The sequence below is a fragment of the Nannospalax galili genome, unplaced genomic scaffold, assembly GCF_000622305.1.
Source record: "Nannospalax galili isolate Female #2095 unplaced genomic scaffold, S.galili_v1.0 scaffold227, whole genome shotgun sequence".
Taxonomy (NCBI): domain Eukaryota; kingdom Metazoa; phylum Chordata; class Mammalia; order Rodentia; family Spalacidae; genus Nannospalax; species Nannospalax galili.
The window spans coordinates 9,069,698-9,089,105 of record NW_008360303.1 but is presented as its reverse complement, the minus strand read 5'-3'; the positions used below and the strand labels follow the sequence as shown (position 1 = coordinate 9,089,105).

The 19,408-nt window shown below is 42.0% G+C and overlaps 1 protein-coding gene across 1 annotated transcript in view; it reads right to left on the bottom strand.

Annotated features, from left to right (window-relative positions):
* Niban1 (niban apoptosis regulator 1) overlaps nucleotides 1-19,002 on the bottom strand; it is a 196,214-nt gene extending 177,212 nt beyond the window's left edge. The window contains exon 1 of the mRNA XM_008824280.3: nucleotides 18,782-19,002. Coding sequence (XP_008822502.1) covers nucleotides 18,782-18,836 — 55 coding nt within the window. The 5' untranslated portion in view covers nucleotides 18,837-19,002. The remainder of the gene's footprint in view (nucleotides 1-18,781) is intronic.
* Between the last annotated feature and the right edge of the window lie 406 nt (nucleotides 19,003-19,408).

Sequence of the window (19,408 nt, the reverse complement as noted above, 5' to 3'; positions counted from 1 at the left end):
ACTGAAGGATAAGGTTGTGTTCCCAGCCCCGACATGGCAGGTAGCAACCATTCATAACTCCAGTTCCAGGGACTCAGATGCCCTCTTCTGACCTCTGCAGGCGCTGCATGCATGTGGTCCACTTACATACAGGCAGGCAAAATATTCACACATAAAATAAAAATAAATAAATCAAGCCAGGTGTTGTAGCACACACCTTTAATTACCTCTGCAGGCGCTGCATGCATGTGGTCCACTTACATACAGGCAGGCAAAACATTCACACATAAAATAAAAATAAATAAATCAAGCCAGGTGTCGTAGCACACACCTTTAATTCCAGCACTTAGGAGGCAGGGGCAGGCTGATCTCTGTGAGTTCAAGGCCAGCCTAGTCTACATAGTGAGTTCCAAGCCAGCTGGGACTACAGGGAAACCATGTCTCAAAAAGACAAAAAATAAAAAATTAAAAATTAAAAAATCAATCAATCAATCAATCAAAAATTTTAATGTAAGCTACCCTTATATTTTCTGGATTTTGTCTTCAGGGGATGAAAACATGTGGAATCCTAGTATTTAACATGACTAGTCCATTCTTAGTCAAGTGATGGCGAAGTAGACAAAAGTAGATAGTGATTAAAAGGAATACATGTGGGGCTTAATTTTCTTTTATCCCTCTTTCTTCTTTATTTGCTCTTGGTTCCCACTCTAGAGTCTATGGCTGCATCTAAAAGGATGTCTGAAATTTTTGTCTGACCTTTCTGTCTCGGATATATCTTCATGTGGGTATGGGAGCATGTTTTTTGAGACAAGGTCTTGCTATATAGCCCTGGCTAGACTAGTACTTTCTATATAAGCCGCCACGGCTTTGAACTCTCAACAATCCTCGTGCTTCAGTCTCTGAAGCGCTGGGATGCACAACCACACCTACCTTCCCATGGGTTTTCCCCATTCTTCTCACTCTCTGCAGCAACTCATCGGTAGCCATAGGATCACCTGTGACCCGTGTATATTTAGATAACAAGTAAAGGCCTGCAGATAATAAAGTCCTTGACGTGAACAACTACAGCTTATTTTTCTCCACTCAGAAATCCTGCATGACATAAATATTCTTGAATTACATAAAATGCTGTCAAAATTGAATTACCATTAATACCTTACTGAGGAGTCTTTGGGAAAAATTGTATGTCCCCTGGGCTCTAGCTGTCCCACTTCTCAGAATTGTCTCTGCAATTTCAGTGATTGCTAGAACACAAGCTCTGCGATGAGCCACAATGAATGCCTCTTGACCCATGACGACTTCAGTGATCCACCGACTGTTTCATGTTTCGATGTTTGTTCTTTCTATATCATTATTTGGCACTTTCATGGGAAACTCTCAAGGTCTCCTGAAAATAACTGTTCCTTGCCGATCATCACAGATATCAAGAATGTCTGAGGAAAAGGAGCTCAAACCTTTCATATCAGCATATGGATTTTTTAAGATTTATTTTTATTTTTATTTACAATGTGCGTGTGTGGCTATGTGTGGGGACACGCACATCTGCATGAGTGCCTGCCACATGTGTATGGGTGCCTGTAAAGGCCAGAAGAGGGCATTGGATCTCCTGAAGCTGTCGTTACACAGGTGATTGTGAGCAACTCAATGTCAATGTTGGGTGCTGAGTTCAGTCCTCTGGAAGAGCAGGAAGTGCTTTTAACTGCACAACCATCTCTCCAGCCCCTACATTTTGGTTTTGAGCTTAAAGTATTCAACAACATGAGACCAGGAGTAAACAAGACTGACCACAGGCAGGACTCCTTTTATCTGTGTTCAAGAGGGAGTTAAGTACCTACCAGGTGCCTGTCTGCTGGCCTGCTCCTACAGTTCTTCAATAACAAGAAGCTACACTTAAACTTTAAATCCAGGAATGAAGAATATGGCAGACTAGGAGGAGGGAAAGTTTGCTGATTTCAGAGTTCTTGTTTTAAGCTCTGAATTAGAGTATTATTCTGATTTGGACTAGAAACTTCCATCTTGAAAATTTTTGGTTCCATTTGGTTTGGTTTGATACCATGGACTAGGAAAAGAGCTCTGTAGCAAAAAATGTGACAGCCTGAATTCCAGCCTTGTATTTGCCATTATGATGCATGCAGGTGGGAACAGTTCGCTCAGCCTCTCGGCTTATAGTTAGCAGAGGGGATGCTTACCTCTAAGACCAGCCACTCTTAAGTCTTTTATGAATCTTTACTCAAGCACAATATAAAAGACATACCATGTGAATAACAGGTGTAAGCCTCAAATATAAGTTAAAGATTTCTAATAACTAACTACATTTAAACTTTTTAAACCTGATTAAATTAATTTTAACATACCACGTTTGATCCAATAGTGCCAACTTAGTATGGCTTCAATATGTAACTGCTATTATTAATCAGATGGTTTGCATTCTTTCTTTTATACTAATTCTTCAAAATTGGTGTAGTTTGAATTTGCATCTTCAACATTCACACTATATCATCAAACTTAGGTCATGCCTTAATTCCAACAATCCATATTTCAGGTACTCAAAGCACATGTGTTTAGACTGCATAGACTTAGAGGGCTCTGTTTTTTCTAAAAATACAGTAAACTAATCACCTATCTTCCTTGTAAGAATCTACTTAAAGTACAAAAGGTCCACATGTTCAGGGGTTCTACAAAGGGAAAAGAAATCAACAAAGAAAATAACAGGACTTCTGACAGGAATTTCCAATAGCAGACTACAAAGGAATGCTGTGTCATTGTCAAAAGGGTCAGGTTAGGGCTGAGGAGATGGCTCAGCTAGTAAAGTGCTCACTGTAGAAGCATGAGGACCTGAGCTCGATCCCCAGGACCCACATAAAAGCTGAGCACAGTAGCACATGCTTGTGAATCCCAGCACTGTGGAGGTAGAGGCAGGAGGATCTCTGAGGTTCGTTGGCTAGCCAGTCTAGCTGAATTAGTGAATTAGTGAATGCAGGTTCAATGAGAAACCAAGTCTCAAAAAAAATAAGGTGACGAATGATTGACGAAATCACCCATTGTCAACCTCTAGCCTACACACATACACATGTGCACTTGTACACCCCCACAATGAACACAAAGGGAAGTCTAGACAGTAATGACATATGCCACCTTCAGGCCTGGCCCACAGCCCTACCCACACAATCCTCCACCCTCCCTATATGCTTTGCTGCAAACCTGTGCACAGGGTCCATTTGAAGGTCTTTATAGCCCTGAGAATAATGGAGCCATGAGGTCAGGGGTTCTTAAACTGGGATCTAAGGACCATCATGGTCTGTGGATGGGATTCAGGAGCTCCAGAAGTTGAACAGGAGAAAACAACATTTATTCCCATTAATCGCCAACTCTAATTCAGCGTCTCGTTCAATTACGAATAAAGTCAACAACCACAGTAGAGTTTAGCAGACCTTGTGACTTTGTTACCAACAGAGATCACACGTGTTCAAAGCACAGTTCCATTCCCACGTACCTCAGAATAGCACTTCTTCAAAGTGACAGCAGTTATTAAACCCATCACAAGACCTTGTCATTGAATATGTTAATAAGGAAGCACATATTTTGTTATAGCATGGGATTTTAAAAATATTTTAATTATAGCACTTAAGTAAAATTGGTTCCTTTTTTAAATCTTGTGATCATGTTTGTTTCCTTTTTCATTTAAAAATATTCTGAGGGACTAGAGAGATGGCTCAGTGGTTAAGAGCACTGGCTGCTCTTGCAGAGGACTGGGGTTCAAATCCCAGCACTCACGTAGTGTCTAACAATGTCCATAACTCCAGTTCCAAAGGATCTGACACCCTCTTCTGACCTCTGCAGGCACTTCATGACATGGTGCACTTACATAAATACAGGCAATACACTCACACACATAAAATAAAAGTAGTAAATAAAATATTTAAATAAAAAAATTTTTAAATAAAATATCCTGAGAAGAGGTCCAATGGTACATTGCACTAGTGAAAAGAATGTTGGTCTCCAACCAACACAACTTCCATTCACCCAGTCACACTGGCTCACTGAGACCTGAGGGTGCTTCTTTCATTGAGCTCAATCTGACTAATGCAAAGCTGCAATCCAGCTTTGGGCCATCCAGATCTTTACCATGTCAAGCATCTATGCACTGAAGAGAAGGGAACTGGCAGTGATGTGCTGGTAAATGGAGTCTCAGGAGAAAGGGGGGAGGAGAAGGAGGAGAAGGAAAGGAAGGAAGGAGAAAGGGAGGAGGAAGGGAGGGAGGGAAGGAGGAAGAGGGGGAGGGAGCTCCTACCACTGCTGGTTTAACTACAATATATTATTGATCTCTAAGAGGGAAAAGGAAACCCAGAGCCAGCTCTGGCCACCCAGTATGAGCTGGCCTCTGTCATATTCCTGACATGGCTTGGCAGTTCCTACAAAGATGCTTTCCTATCGCCCGTCCCTGGCTTCAGAGGAATGGTTGGTGTAGAACCTTGAGAATAGTTACTTAAAACTATTGTGTCTGACTCTTTCATAATGAACAAGTAAAGCAGAATACCTTACATGTAGTAATTTGTAAATTCAACAAGCTGTTGAAAAGAATCTAATTAGTACTAATTACAATACTAGAGTGTCCCAACACATTATAATGCCATTGCTTCCATAGAGGCATTGTGTTTAAACACTCAAACATTAATTAGTCTACAGAACAAATGTGTGAGATAGGTATTATTTGGCAGAATGTGAAAGCCAATTATTTATTCTGCAAATGCTGGATGCCATTACTGATAGTAAAACAAATTGATTAGCATAATTGTAAGAATGGGAGATCTGAGGCCCACATTACATTTATTACATTTTATTGTTCATTTGTGTGCTCTTATTTTATTTTATTTTTTGAGACAGAATCTCATGTAGCCCAGGCTGGCCTCAGATTTGTTATGTTGCCAAATGTGGCCAGTATGCACGTCAAAAATTACACCAACTGAGCTACAGGCCTGAGCTCTCTTTTATCTCACCAAACTTTACTGATGTCCCCATTTTCCATATGAGAAGCTTAAGTCAGCTAGTCCAGAGATCAAAAATTTACAGAGAATCCAGTTTCAGACTCAGCAAGTCCTCAGGAGACTATCATGAGTGGTTTTCACATTTGAAGGTTACTGGCTCCATTAATTGGCATTTTGTATCTTGCTTTTCAAATGTAAATATTTTCCTTTGTAATAAGGAAGTTGCCTAAAAGCTTCATTTTCTTTATAGTAAAAATGGCCTGAAATGCTACTTTAACCTGTTTGTAAATTTCAAAATATGGCTTGCTAACATTACGATATATTTTAATTTTTGGATTAAGGTATTTATGATCTACTAGCCTGTGCCGGTTAAAACTTGACACAAACTAAAGTCACCTGGGAAGAGGGAACCTCAACTGAGCAATTTTCTCCATTGAAATGGCCTGCGGCCATGTCTGTGAAGCATTTTCTTAATTGTTAATTGATGGAGGGTCCAGTCCACCATGGGCAATACCATCCCTGGGCCAGTGGGTCTGGGCTGTATAAGAAAGGTAGCTGACACTTGGGAAGCAGAGGCAGGTGGATCTTTGTGAGTTCGAGACCAGCCTGATCTACATAGTGAGTTCCAGGCCAGCTGGGGCTACAGGGAGACCTTTCCTCAAAAAAAAAAAAAAAAAAAAAAAGAAGAAAAAGAAAAGAAAGGTAGCTGAGTAAGCCGAGGGGAGCAAGCCAGTAAGAAGGTTCCTGTGGTCTCTGCTCCAGTTCCCGCTTCCAAGTCCCTGCCTTGAATTCCTGGCCTGACTTCCTCAGTGATGAATTGTGACCTGGGAGTTGTAAGCTGAAACAAACCCTTTTCTCCCCAAGTTGGTTTTGGTCAGTGTTTTATCTCAGCAACAGAAGTCAAACTAGGGTACATCCCACCCATTAAATGCATTCGCCTCAAAAAAAATATAGATAGATAGATAGATAGATAAATAGATAGATAGATAGATAGATAGATAGATAGATAGATAGATAGATAGATAGATAGATAGATCAAGAGGCCAGAGAGATGGCTCAGTGGTTAAGAATGCTTGCTACACAATTTTGAGGACCTGAGTTAGAATTCCAGCATGCATGTAGCAAGCCAGGCGTGTGCCCCTGTAACCCCAGTACTGTGGGAAAGAAGAGACAGAAGAATCACTGGGGTTTACTGGTTGTTAGCCTAGCCAAACAATACAAAAATCCATGTCCAGGAGAGAACCCCGCCCCCCAATCTGGCCTTCACATGCACACACACACACACACACACCCATACACACATGCATGCACATAAACCACACAGGCACATACAGAATACTTGCATACACATATATACATACATACACATCTAAAAATTTTTAAATAAAAAAATAGCAGATAAGTCAGAATTGGGATATAAAGTCAAAAGCTTAATAAACATCCCAACTTATACCCAAGGATAAGCTACACAGTTGGCTAATTTAAGTGCTAAATGGAGACAACACTGCTCGAATTCCCCCCATGTTACTCCTTCACATTAAGGGAAAAGCCATGTGAGCACAAAATCTATAAAAGAGAGGTTTTGAAGTTCTGGAAGAGAATTTGACATCCTATTTCCATTTCTCTATGACATTTACCAGACACACAGTAGGCACTCAATAAATGCTAACTTTTACTATAGCTATTATCATTCCTCACCCAGGAGTTGTTCCTAATTAAGAGCTGACATCCAATTGATTTGCACAAGTCTTTGTCACTGTCCAAAATTCTTATTTACTTTAAGTTTAAACAGGACATTTCAATTCTTGTTACTCATTTAATCCTTCTCTCCAACACAGCCATTTTAAATATTTATACTTCAGATAATACACATTCGGCATTGTTGCTAATAAAATCTGTCATTATTCTAAACTCTAAGCCTGTGTCTGCTTTGCTTGGGCAATTATTCAGACATATCATCTCACACATTCTGCATGACTTACATAGGAAATCATTCTTTAAACAAATACATTCAGTCCAAATATAGGAAAGCTCTGGATTCTTTTCAGTGAAACAGAAATTGTTACTTGTCCTGTGTGAGCCCCAGAGTTAAGGGGAAATGAACACTACTCACAATGACCTTTAGAAAAGAACATCCACGATGGGTATGGTGGCACAAGCCTTTAATCCCAGTACTTGGGAGGCAGATGCAGGTGGATCTTTGTGAGTTTGAGGCCAGCCTGGTCTACATAGTGAGTTCCAGGCCAGCTGGGGCTACAGGGAGACCGTGTCTCAAAAAGATAAAGATACACACACACACACACACACACACACACACAAAAGAAAGAACATCCACAATTTACCGTCATCTCTGACTTGACCCTACTCATCTGCCCAGGCCCAGACCAACATTGGTGCCTCAACAGCTCCCCACACCCACACAGTCCAATGCAGAGCTTGCAAATCAGTGCAAATCAGTGCAGCTTCGTTCTCCCCAGAGGCTCCTATGGGGAGAACACAGCAGTCATATGCTCTTCCAAAAGACTGAAGACTAGAAATAGTTTATAGTTTTCATTTCTTTTCTCATTGTGTACTTCAGTCATATGAAACATGTTTAGAATTACTGCCTTAATGTCATTGTCTGATAAATTTATCATGCCTGGAAATCCTGAGTCTGTTTTTTTCTTTCTTAGAGTTATGGAAGTTTTCCTGTTGCTTTGATTTTTTTTAAACTTGTGTGTGTATGTGTGTGTGTGTGTGTGTGTGTGTGTGTGTGTGTGTAAGTGCACTACATGTGTGCAATGCCCACACAGGCCAGAAGAAGGTATCAGATTCCCTGGGAATGGAGTTATGGATGGATGTTAGCCACGATGTAGGTGCTGTGAACCACACCTGGGTCCTCTGAAGAGCAGCCAGTGCTGAGCCATCTCTCCAGCCCCTGTTTCTTCATTTGTCTGGTAATTTTCAAATGGATACTGAATTTGACAGCTTTTATGTGTTAAAAGTTTGCTTGTTTGTATTCCTATAAAGAATTTGGACTTTGATCAGGCATGCAGCTAAAGGACTCAAATTCTTTTGAGGTTTGCTTTGAAATTCTGTTAGAGCAGATCCGGAGCAGCCATGTCGTCCAGGGCTTGTTTCTGCTCACCCTGCTGAGGACTCTGCCCAGTGCCCTGTAGCTTACAAGGCCTTTCTCCTTCGCACAGTAGGAACATGAACTATTCCTAGCTGTCAGTTCCAGTAACTGTCTGGCCCTAGAAATCCATAAACCCATGCATGATCTTTTGTTCTAGAAAATGGCCTTATATTATTTCTTTGATAAATTTCCTCCTTTACTTTCTTTATTCTCCAGTCATATATTAACTTTATATTAAAGTCACAGGTTGACTTTTATATAGTGCCACCTTCATTTTTCCTATCTTTTCATGTTTGTGCTGTGTTTTCTGAAATATTCCAACTTGATTTGAATATAACAATAGGATTTTCAATTTTTGGTCATAGGACTTTTCACTTCTAGGAGTTCTTTTATATAAAGGCCTTTTATTGTGTGTGTGTGTGTGTGTGTGTGTGTGTGTGTGTGTGTGTATGATGGGGGGGCATCTGCCACATCAAGGCATGTATGTGAAAATCAGAAGACAATTTTGTGGAGTTGGTTCTCTTTCTTCCACCTTTCCGTGGGTGATAGGGATCAAATTCTTCACCCGCTGAGCCTGGCTGGCCCCCAAGGGCTCTTCCTTATTCTTCTATTATTTTTATTTGATCACATCCAGAATTTGTTTTACAACCCAATACTTCTCTTTGTAAGAATTTCATTGCGGGGGGGGGGAGTTGGAGAGATTGCTCAGCGGTTAAGAGCACTGACTGCTCTTGCAGAGGATCCAGGTTCAATTTCTAGCACCCACATGGCAGCTAACAACCCTCCATAACTCCAGTTCCTGGGGAATCCAACGTCTTCTAACCTCTGTGGGTAATACACTCATAGATGTAAAACAAAAACAATAAATAAAATATTTTTAAAAGAATTTCATTATAGTTTTTAACATTTTCTCCTTTCATTCACTCATCCAGCTAACATTTATCAGTAAAGAATTACATTCCAGGCACTGGCCTACTGGCTACAAATATCCCAGTAAACTAAAATAAAGACCTTGCTTTTCTGGAACTCACACTCTAGTGATGCTAGGAGAGCAACAAACGGTGAACAGGAATTTCCTCCCATCAACCCTCTCCTTCTCACTACTCCAAACACTGCATCCTTCTTCAGCCCCTTCAAGCATCCTTCTTTCCCTCCTATGGGAATGCAAAATGCTCTTGGCATGGTTTTCACATAGCAACTATGATCTTCTGAAACACTGCACCTAGCATTACCTCATCTCCCGCCTTAGCACTACTGTGTTTCCTATCATAATGCCCTTTCACTTTCTTCATGACCCTTATCAAATGTATGATGTTGCTTACCTATCCGATAACATGAGGCTTCTGTGATGGTCACTGAGTTCTTTCTATTTCACACCTGGGTGACAGCTGCACGAGAGGTTGATGTAATAATTCATGGAGCTACGCATCTGTTTGTGTGGTTTTCTGAATCTAGGTATTATTTTAACATAAAAATATTGTTTAAGAAGGAAAAGAAAATAAATATCGGCATGGCTTGGCAGAGACATGAGCTCTTCTTCCAAAATTCCTTCAGATCTTTCAAAATTCATTTCTGGTATCCTAGCAAAAACAACCCTTTAATTTTTATCTTACAGGCTCATTCTGTGTAGCATCAAGTTTAGAAATGCAAACTTCTTTGGGTCTTAGACCTTATAATTTTCAACACTGAACTAATTGCTTTCATTTCTCTAAACCTTTTATTTTTTGCCTTCTAAGTGAGAAAACCATGCAGTACCAGAGAAAAGGACACTTTTAAAAGCTGGCTTGCAGCTTCCTATTGGCAGCAATTTGTTACTCTCTTTAAAATGAATTTTCCAGTTTCAAGGAACAAAATCTGCATTGCATTTGGGTTTTGTGTGTGTGTGTGTGTGTGTGTATGTGTGTGTCGCGCATGTGGCATTTTAGTTTGAAGCTATTAGAATTTAGCCTTTGTAGTCCTGTATTTACTTTTTTTCTTTTTAAATTTTTTTTTATGTTATGCGTATGAGCGTATTGCCTGCATGTATATAAGTGCACCCATGTCCTGCAATGTCCATGGAGATCAGAAGAGGGTGTCAGAAACCCTTGAACTGAAGTTACGGGCAGTTGTTAGCTGCCATGTGGGTGCTGGGATTCAAACCCAAATCTTCTGCAAGGGCAGCCAGTGCTCTTACCCACTGAACTATCTCCCAGCCCTCATGCAGCCTATATTTTCTAAAATGCCTTAACAGGCAGGGCAGATGAACTGAGCTTTTGTTCTGTCTTCCTCTCATTATGCTCCATTTTCCTCACTTCTGACTTCATTTCCCATTTCACACTACAGATTGTTCTGCGTGCTTTGCTTCTTACAGGGATGGTACCTCAAAAAACCAATCAAATTTGCTGTTTAGATTAAAATGCACTGCCATAATTCACACACACATTTTGTAAAACTTTCACAGTACATTTATTTTAATTAAATTATAAATGACTGCTACAAATTGTGTTCTTGCTGCTGCATTTTCTACCTGTGAGTTCAGTCAGACCTTTCCAAAGATTACAACTGAGTAAAACTACAATCAGTTCAGTAGTCCACAAGGGGGGCGTGGGGAAACAAATAAGGACTAAGGCTATAACTCAGTTGTTAGAGTGCTTGCCTAGCATGTAGGAAGCCCTGGGCTCAACCTCCAGCACCTCATAAACCAGATATTGTGGGGGGAAAAAAATCCTATAATTCCAGGAGATGGAGGCAGAAGGGTGAGGAGTTCAAGCTATCCTCAGTCACCCAGAGCTCAAGGCCAGCTTGGGCTATATGAGATCCTGTCTCAATTTAAAAACAAATAATTAAAATTACTATTGTCACCTTCTTAATTATAATTATTAGAAGACCCTGCTGTGGCCCTCTCACAGTCAGTGTCTATGGTAAAGGGAAATGTTTCATTAAAACCAGGTCCTACCTTTATTTTAATGTATGTGTTGTATACACACATACACATGCACACAAAAGCACACATCACAGCATACACATGGGGGTCAAAGGAAAACCTGCAGGAGTTGATTCTCTCCTTCTTACATATTTTTTTAATATTTTATTATTTTTATTTTATGTTTATGAGTATATTGCCTGCATGTATGTGAGCACACCCGTGTCATGCAATGCCTCGGACGTCAGAACAGGGCTTCGGATTCCCCTAGAACTGGAGTTTAAGGACAGTTTATAGCCACCATGTGGGTGCTGGGAATTGAACCCGGATCCTCTGCAAGAGCAGTCAGCGCTCTTAACCACTGAGCCATCTCTCCAGCCCCAATTCTCTCTTTCTAGCATGTGGGTCCTAGGAATTGAACTCGGGTTATTAGACTTGGCAGCAAATGCCTTTTACCTGCTAAGCCATCTCACCAGCCCAAGACTAGGTTTTGTTTTTTGTTGGTGTTCTTTTAGTTTGGTTTGTTTTTTGATTTTTGTTTTGAGAAAGGGTCTCACTGTGTAGCCCCAACTGACCTTGAACTTGCTAGGTAAACAGTCCGAAGCTGGCCTTGATTTTACAACAATCCTCCTACCCCTGGCTCCAGAGTGCTGGGATTAAAGGTGTGCACTACCACACCTAGCCCAAGACCAGATTTTGATTCAGCATTGAATTCTGTGGAGTTCAGGACTTGTATTAGTCTCACTCTGTATTTACTTGATTTTTATTGCATTAAAAAAACACCCTCTCAATTCACAGAGTTTTCTGACTTTACAACATTAAATTTGGGACTTCCTAAAGATTAGCTTCTCATCTCCAGTGTTTTGGTTTCCATTCATGAAGCTGGAAGGAAGCAGAAGATAATTATTGACACTGGAAATTCCCAACCTTCACTAGTGTCCTTATTTGAAATCCCTATTAGTTTCAACAATAGTTTGGCAAGCTTGAAGACATTTCAAGGTCAAAATATAGAGTAACCAAAATACATCTGTGCATTCATTTCTACTGGGTCCTCTCCCTTCTTTTTTCTCCATCTCCCAATTCCTTCCTGGGAGTTGGTTCCCAGAACCCATTTTGGGCAGCTCACAACCACGTTTATCTAGAGCTCCAGGGAAGCCGGCACCATCTTCTGGACTCTTCAGGCATTTGCACTCATGTGCATGTACACACACATATGATTTTTAATAATAAAAAATAAATCTAAAAAGAAGAGTCTGTTCATTTCTATAAATTATGATCTGAGCCAGGCATGGTGGCATACACCATAAATCCCAGCACTCAGGAGGCAGAGGCAGGTGGATCTTTGTGAATTCAAGGTCAGCCTGGTCTATACAGTGAGTTCCAGGCCAGCTGGGACTACAGGGAGACTCTGTCTCAAAAAAGACAAAAAAAAAAAAATTATGACCTGAGACTAATATTAATGGTATAATAATCATTACCTACTTTCACTGTCTTTGGATCAATTTTTCTTAAAAGAGACCCAATAAGGTCGCATTCAGTGTATTGGTTCAGATACTTTAGGGCACAGATAACAGAAGACAGTTATATTAGTTTGAATAAGGCCTATCTGTGGATAATAGTAATACCAGAAATAACACAGGCTTATATAAGATAGAAGTTGATTTCTCTCTTACTAAGGTCCAGAGGTAAATAGTCCCAGGGTAGTTATGGAGGTTCTACTATGTGAATTTCACAGGAACCTGGGCTCTTCATCCTACCACTCTGCTCCATCTTTTCTAAAAGGATATGTCATGGCCCAAGATGGTCACTCCAGACAAGTTTACATCTAGCCAGCAGGATCAGAGACAGGACAAAAAACATCACACCTTCCCCTTTGACCTCTGGATCACTAACTTGCTTGAAAGAGCATGCAGCACTTTTATTTGTATCCTGTTGACCAAAAGTCGGTTGCACAACCCCATCTAGTTGCATAGGAGACTGGAGCATCTTTATTATGAGGGTTCATGTGGACAATTAAAAGCTGGATGTTCCATTATTGAAGGCAGCAGGAGACAATGTTGCTGGGAGATAACCAGCAATCTCTAAATCTCTCAGTCAACCAATCTCTTGGTTTTTTTTTTTTTTTTTAAATGGAGTCTTATGTAGCCCAGGCTAACCTCAAACCCTCAAACTCCCTATATAACTGAAGACAGTCTTGATTCTCCTGCCTCTACCTCCCAAATGCTGAGACTAAATATAGCTAGCAATCTTTACCACACCAACTCCAAATCAAAGAGGATTTAGGATCTCACGTGACAAGTGCCCAAGCTAAGTGCAGACAAGACATCAGCAATTTGACAGGGTTCTGCCCTCTCTTTGAAATGTCCTCTGCTTTGCTGCCACCAGTTTAGCCAGATAAAATCAGTAGCTCTCTGCCTCACATTCCAGCACAGCAAAGCCCAAAGGGGCGGCATTCAATTTGCTTCCTTTTTCTTTTATCTTTATTTTTTGTTTCTGTTTGGTTTTTTTATTCTGATTTTTGATTTTGAGACAGGGTCTCCCTATATATCCCTAACTAGCCTGAAACTAGGTAGAACAAGCTACCCTCAAACGTGTGGCATTCCCCTGTCTCTGTCTCTCAAGCGCTGGAATTACAGCACTACTTGATCTAGTCGTCTCCATGCGTTCCTGCATTCGTGTGTGCATGCGTGCTGGCGTGCGTGTGTGCATACATGTATATATGGGCATGTAGATGCCAGAGGTCAATGTTGAGTGTTGTTCTTCAATCACTCTTCACTTTATTTTTGTGAAACAGTGTCTTTAACTGAACCTGGAACTCGCAGACTAGCTGGACAGCAAGCTCCAGGGATCTTCCTGTCTCCACCTAAATTACAGGTGTATACCCCAGAGCATAGCTTTTTGTACATGGGTCCTGGGGTTCAAAGTCAGGTCCTCATGCTTCCATGGCAAGCACTTTGCCGACTGAGAGAGCCACCTACCCTACCCTATCTCCCTTTTAAATAGAAGGAAAGCTTTCCTAGAAGCCAGGGACCTTCCCCTCCAGCATCACTGGCCAGACTGCATCATAATCCTACCACCAGAATAATCTCTGACTAAGAAAACTCACCACTGTCATGGACCCAGACCAATCCACCCACCCCTCGGGGCCTATAATTGGCATTAGTCTGTCTAAAACAGTGCTATACATAAGAGTTTCAATACCTGAAGAGAGGGAGTGTTCTCTAGGAAGAGGAATCAGGGAGGAAAGTTGGGTTCGCCTCTGACAGTGGCTGCCATACTCCATATCTTAACATTTCCATCACAGATGCCACCATTACTAGTCAGATAACTTGTACTCTGAGACCACACTGCCATAATTATAAATATGATAATTATTTATCAACCAGATAAGTCAGGCCTTTTCATTTGTCCATCTCTCACCAACAACTGAAAATGAGTGAATGTGTGCACAAGTCTTGCACATGCAACTTGACCAGACCTCAAATAGGAGCCACTTGCCTGACCCTCCGCCCATAAAAACTTCACTCCAGGTGCTGTTATCAGCTTAAATGTCAGATATCATCACCTAAGTTAACCCTTCACAAAAGTATGAGAGCATTCCCCTGAGAAAAATCAATGTTTTAAACCGAAACCCAGGGCTGGAGAGACGCTTCAGTGTTTAAGAGCACTTACTGCTCTTGAAAGGATGCAACACTCTCTACTGGCTTCCATGGGCACCTGCACACATGTGGTGCACATAAATTCACACAGGCCATACGTGTGAGTGTGCGCCCACGTGCGCGCGCGCACACACACACACACACACACACACACACACAAACACGTGTTTTAAAAATTAAATTGCAACTCATTAAAAGCATCAAATCATTGATGAATATTCCAAAGGGTGTTATAGAGCCTTTCATGGGCTGACACTGACTATTCAACAGTGAGTTCAGGAAAAGATCTCTCTCTCTCTCTCTCTCTCTCTCTCTCTCTCTCTCTCTCTCTGGCCTAAAACTCCTCAGGTCATGAGGCTTAGCAGCAAGTGCCTTTATGCACTGATCCATCTTGCCAGCCCTAAGTAGTTTAAGAATAGTATAAGAACAGTTAAAGAACAGGTTCCTAACTACTTCCTGGCAGCAGATCCACAGGTCTCCACCAGACCCACGTGGGGTCCTGTGTCCCAGTTCTCAGATGTAGCATTCATTTCCCAGAACTTTCACAATCCTCTACAGGACATTTTACATGTGAGAGTTTCAAAACTGTTTTCTTTTTCATTCATTAAAAATTCAGTAACAGGACTGGAGAGATGGTTCAGTGGTTAAGAGCACAGGCTGCTCTTGCAGAAGACCTGGATTGGGTTCCCAGCACCCACACGGCAGCTAACAACCATACCTAACTCAAGTTCTAGGGAATTTGATGCCCTCTTCTGGCCTCTGCCACCATTGTACAACATAGGTGCACTTACATACACTCAGACAAAACACTCATACACATAATTAATACATTTAAAAAAGGTTTTAAAATTCAATAGCATTTTTTGTATTCTTTTACATTTACTCATTCTTTGGGAGATGTGCACATGTGACACAGCATGTGTGTGAAAGTCAAAAGACATCTTGTGGGAGAGAGTGGTCCTCTCCTTTCATACCATGTGAGTCCCAGGAATTGAACTCAGATCATTAGACTTGGCATCAAGTACCTTTACCTGCTGAGCCATCTTGCTAGGCCCCTTTCTTAAATTTTTTTATTACATTTCTGTATTTGTGTGTGTGCTCATATATGTATGTGGGTGGGGGTATGTGCCACAGTGTGTATATAGAAGACAGAGGACAACTTGTAAGGGTCAGTTCTCTCCTTTGACCATGTGGGTTCCAGGGATCCAGCCCAGGTCTTCAGGCTTGCCAGCAAGTGCCTTTACCCACTGAGCCCTCTCACCAGGCCTCAAAAGTATTTCAAAAAGGAAATAAAGTTATTGTTTCCATATGAAAATGCATTGTACATATGTTTTTTTCATATAGTTCAGTTTCAAAAAGTTCAATATTAGTCATTCCAAATATTGTTTTATAATGGCATTAAAAAGGGTCAGTGAGATGACTCAGTGGGAAAAGTGCTTGCCATGCGAGCCTGACAACCAGGGTTCCATCCCCAGAATTCAGTTGAAGGTAGAAGCGAACCAACTCCACAGGTGCCCTCTGACCTCCACCCATACGGCATGGCGCACACACTCACACATTATACACACAGTAATAAATTATTGTTAATGGCATAAAAAGAGAAGGTCATCTTAAGTTGACTGCTCGTGGCAGAACTGGATGAACTTTATTCCTTGTTAAAGGAAAACATTATACTTTCAAGGGAATGATAAAAGATTCACTACAGGCTACAAGATGGCACTGTGATTACAAGCTGGTCTTAATGTTATTTATTAATAGAGATGTTTTATTATATAATAGGGATTTACTAAAAGTCCTCTAAACCATCCTAAAAACTCAACTCCTTTTTAGGAAACATAAGGATGTCAGTAATCTTCTAAATTCTCACATTTTGAAATGAAGTAATTCCGTTAGATGCCTGATACCTCTTTATCTGAAGACTGAATTCTAACAAACAATGTATTTTCAAAACATCCTCATGACACAAATAACAAAGTTTTGACCCACAGAAATGGTAGTTGTTAGATGACTGGTCTAAAAGTAAATATGGATCTTAACATTCTAGAAGTACAGCTGCTTCAGACAGATACAAAGTGAGCAACACCTAAAATATACTGACTGGTTATCCTGTGCCCTGACAAACAGCTACCAAGCTCTCAAATCCATAATATTTCACTGGTAGCTACTTTATGAGAAGCAGACCATAAAATTGTATTTCAACTCGAACTTCATACCTCCAATTGTTTTACTTACAATTAAATCAGAGCTTGAGACTATTTATGGGCTAAATGATGGGCAAAGAGATAAATGCAGGGTTTCGGTTTTATCTGGGGTCCTGAAGTTTCAAAACCACTGAGAAATCTGAGCCCCGTGATCTTCGTTTGCTCATGCACGAACAATTCCCAGCACCATGCATTTTTCCAAGGCTGTCTTCTCTTCTGGCAAGACCAGCGCAGTCACATGAAGCAATGCCTCATTTTCTCCGGAGGTATTTTCACTTTAACTCTTTTCTTCCCTCCCCCAGGACACATACCTTGAAAGTGCCCTCTGAAATGAGAAAGAAGTGATAAAACTGAAGAAGACTAAGGAACGTAATGACTACAGTTTCGCTCATTTAAATATCTTTAATCTCATGTCCCCATGTAGTGCTTTTGCATGTGTAACCATTTAGTTTCAAAGTAAAAAATGTAATACTTTTCCTTATACGAGTACAATATGTGCATCCATCACAAGAAAGGACTTGACCTTGAGGTGTGCAAATTCATTTGTCTCGTTGCTAGACGTACTAATAACCTGAAGATGGCTATGCTTCAACTTTTGATGTTTCTAAACGTTCCAGTGGAACATCTAATGATCCCCATAAACACGATTTTGCTCACAGCCAAAGAAAAGTCATTTCTGATGGAGTTCTGCAACATCTCTCAGTCCTGCACTGGTGAGGACAAGCACACAGCCAAAATTAAGATGGGCTTAGTTTTCTGCTGAATAAAACATCCACTACCACCCCTTCTAATAAACAACCACAGAGGGATATGTGACTGAGTTTTTAATCCTCTGGTGTGGTGTGTTGTCGATGACTACTTCACTAAGCAGGAGAGCAGGAATCTGGAAAATCTATTACAGCACACTGGCCTTCACGTGCCTTCATATGGTACCCTTTAAAAATGCTTTTATGTGTTGTGGCTGAGAGCAAAATGGAATAGGGATATTCACTAAATGCTTTTAGGAAAAGCTCAAGATTGAGAAAAAGGTATCAGGGAAAACCACTATTTCTCTTAAAGAGTTAGGATAAAACTATTTTTCTTTAAAAAGGTATTTCGGAAGCAGGGAGCAGGGCATATACTAAATTCACTAAACAGCCAAATGTTACAGGTTGAGGCAAGGTTGGGGTAGCAGCGGCTAAATACACTGAAAGATAAAGAGTCACGACTTCCTGCAATTTCCGCTCTGTTTGGCTTTTGTTTTCTTCTGCCAGTCTCTCTTTACTGAGTCACTCTATAGCCGACAAGCTCCCAAAATGAGTTTCTCTCCATCTATAACTTTAGTAATTGTTGCAAAACACGCTAGCCTTCCTCTTTTGCTTTCCTCCCTCTGGGGAGAGGCGGGAACTGTCGAACCTGAGAACCTAAAACCCTTCATTCTTTCTGCTTCTGACGAAATGGCCCCGCGATTGATGTGAAGTTCTTCAGCGGAAGGTGTGGCCTGTGCCGCACTCGACGAAGTTAGGCCAACGTTACACCGAGGGAAATTCTGCTCCATTGGCCAGAAATCCCCCAGGGACATCTCTAGACTCGGGGGATAACCCCAGTGCTCTCTTTGCGGCCAAGTTCAGAAACTACATAGAACTGAGTCAAGAGCCAAGTACCAGCAGGCGAGGTGTATCTGGCGGGGAAAGAACCGACTTGAGGAGGGCGGAGCTGGGGAGACCCAGGGTCCCCTGCCCGCATCCTGCAGGCACCTGCTTCTCTCGCTCGTCCGGCAGCCTCCCATCCCCCGTTCCCACCAAGCCACACAGGCGCCTGCAACAGGACACCGGCTCCGCGCGTCTCAGCTGCCCCAACGCCTACAGGTGGCACCGGCTAGCCCGCGCGCCCTCGGAGCCCGAGGGCAGACGATCAGGCTAGCCCGGGACCGCGCTGCCCTGCTGCCGCGGCGGGCGTACCTTGGATGTAGGCGCACTTGCCCTCGTCCAGCTGGCTGGAGGCCGAGCCGCCCATGGCCGCGGTGCCGCACCCGGAGCAGAGGACTAAGCGCTTCGGACAGGCGATGCCTGAGGCTCGCAGCTGAACGTGGATGCGACCGGGAACCCGGCTCTGAAATTAAAGGGCCAACTTCCTCCAGAGGCGTTGCTGGCCTGGGCGCCTCCTCCAGGCCCGCGCCCTCCCAAGATGTGTGGGCTGGCCCCGGGCTGTTTTCCCTCCCTCACTGTGCTGCTGAGCTCCAGGGGTTGTCCAAGCTGAAGGGAGTTCCCTGTCTCCTGGCTGACTTTTCTCCAGTTTGCGGGGGGGGGGGGGGGGGGGGGGGGAAAAAAAAAAAAACAAAAAACGGGGAGGGAGGAGAGAGCTCACCACGAGGGAGAAAATATCGTGCCATCGTAGATTTTGGGGGGGGGGGGGGGGCAGAAACACATAAGAAACACATAACGTGGAGGTAGTAGTCCACTTCCCAGGTGACTGTAAACTTCTGCCCCTTAGAAGCTTCCCCACCCCCATCCCACCAGGCGGAGGTCAAGAGTCTATGGCTTTGCAAGACCTGTTCTCCAGCAGCTGAGTGCCCTGTTTCTCCACCT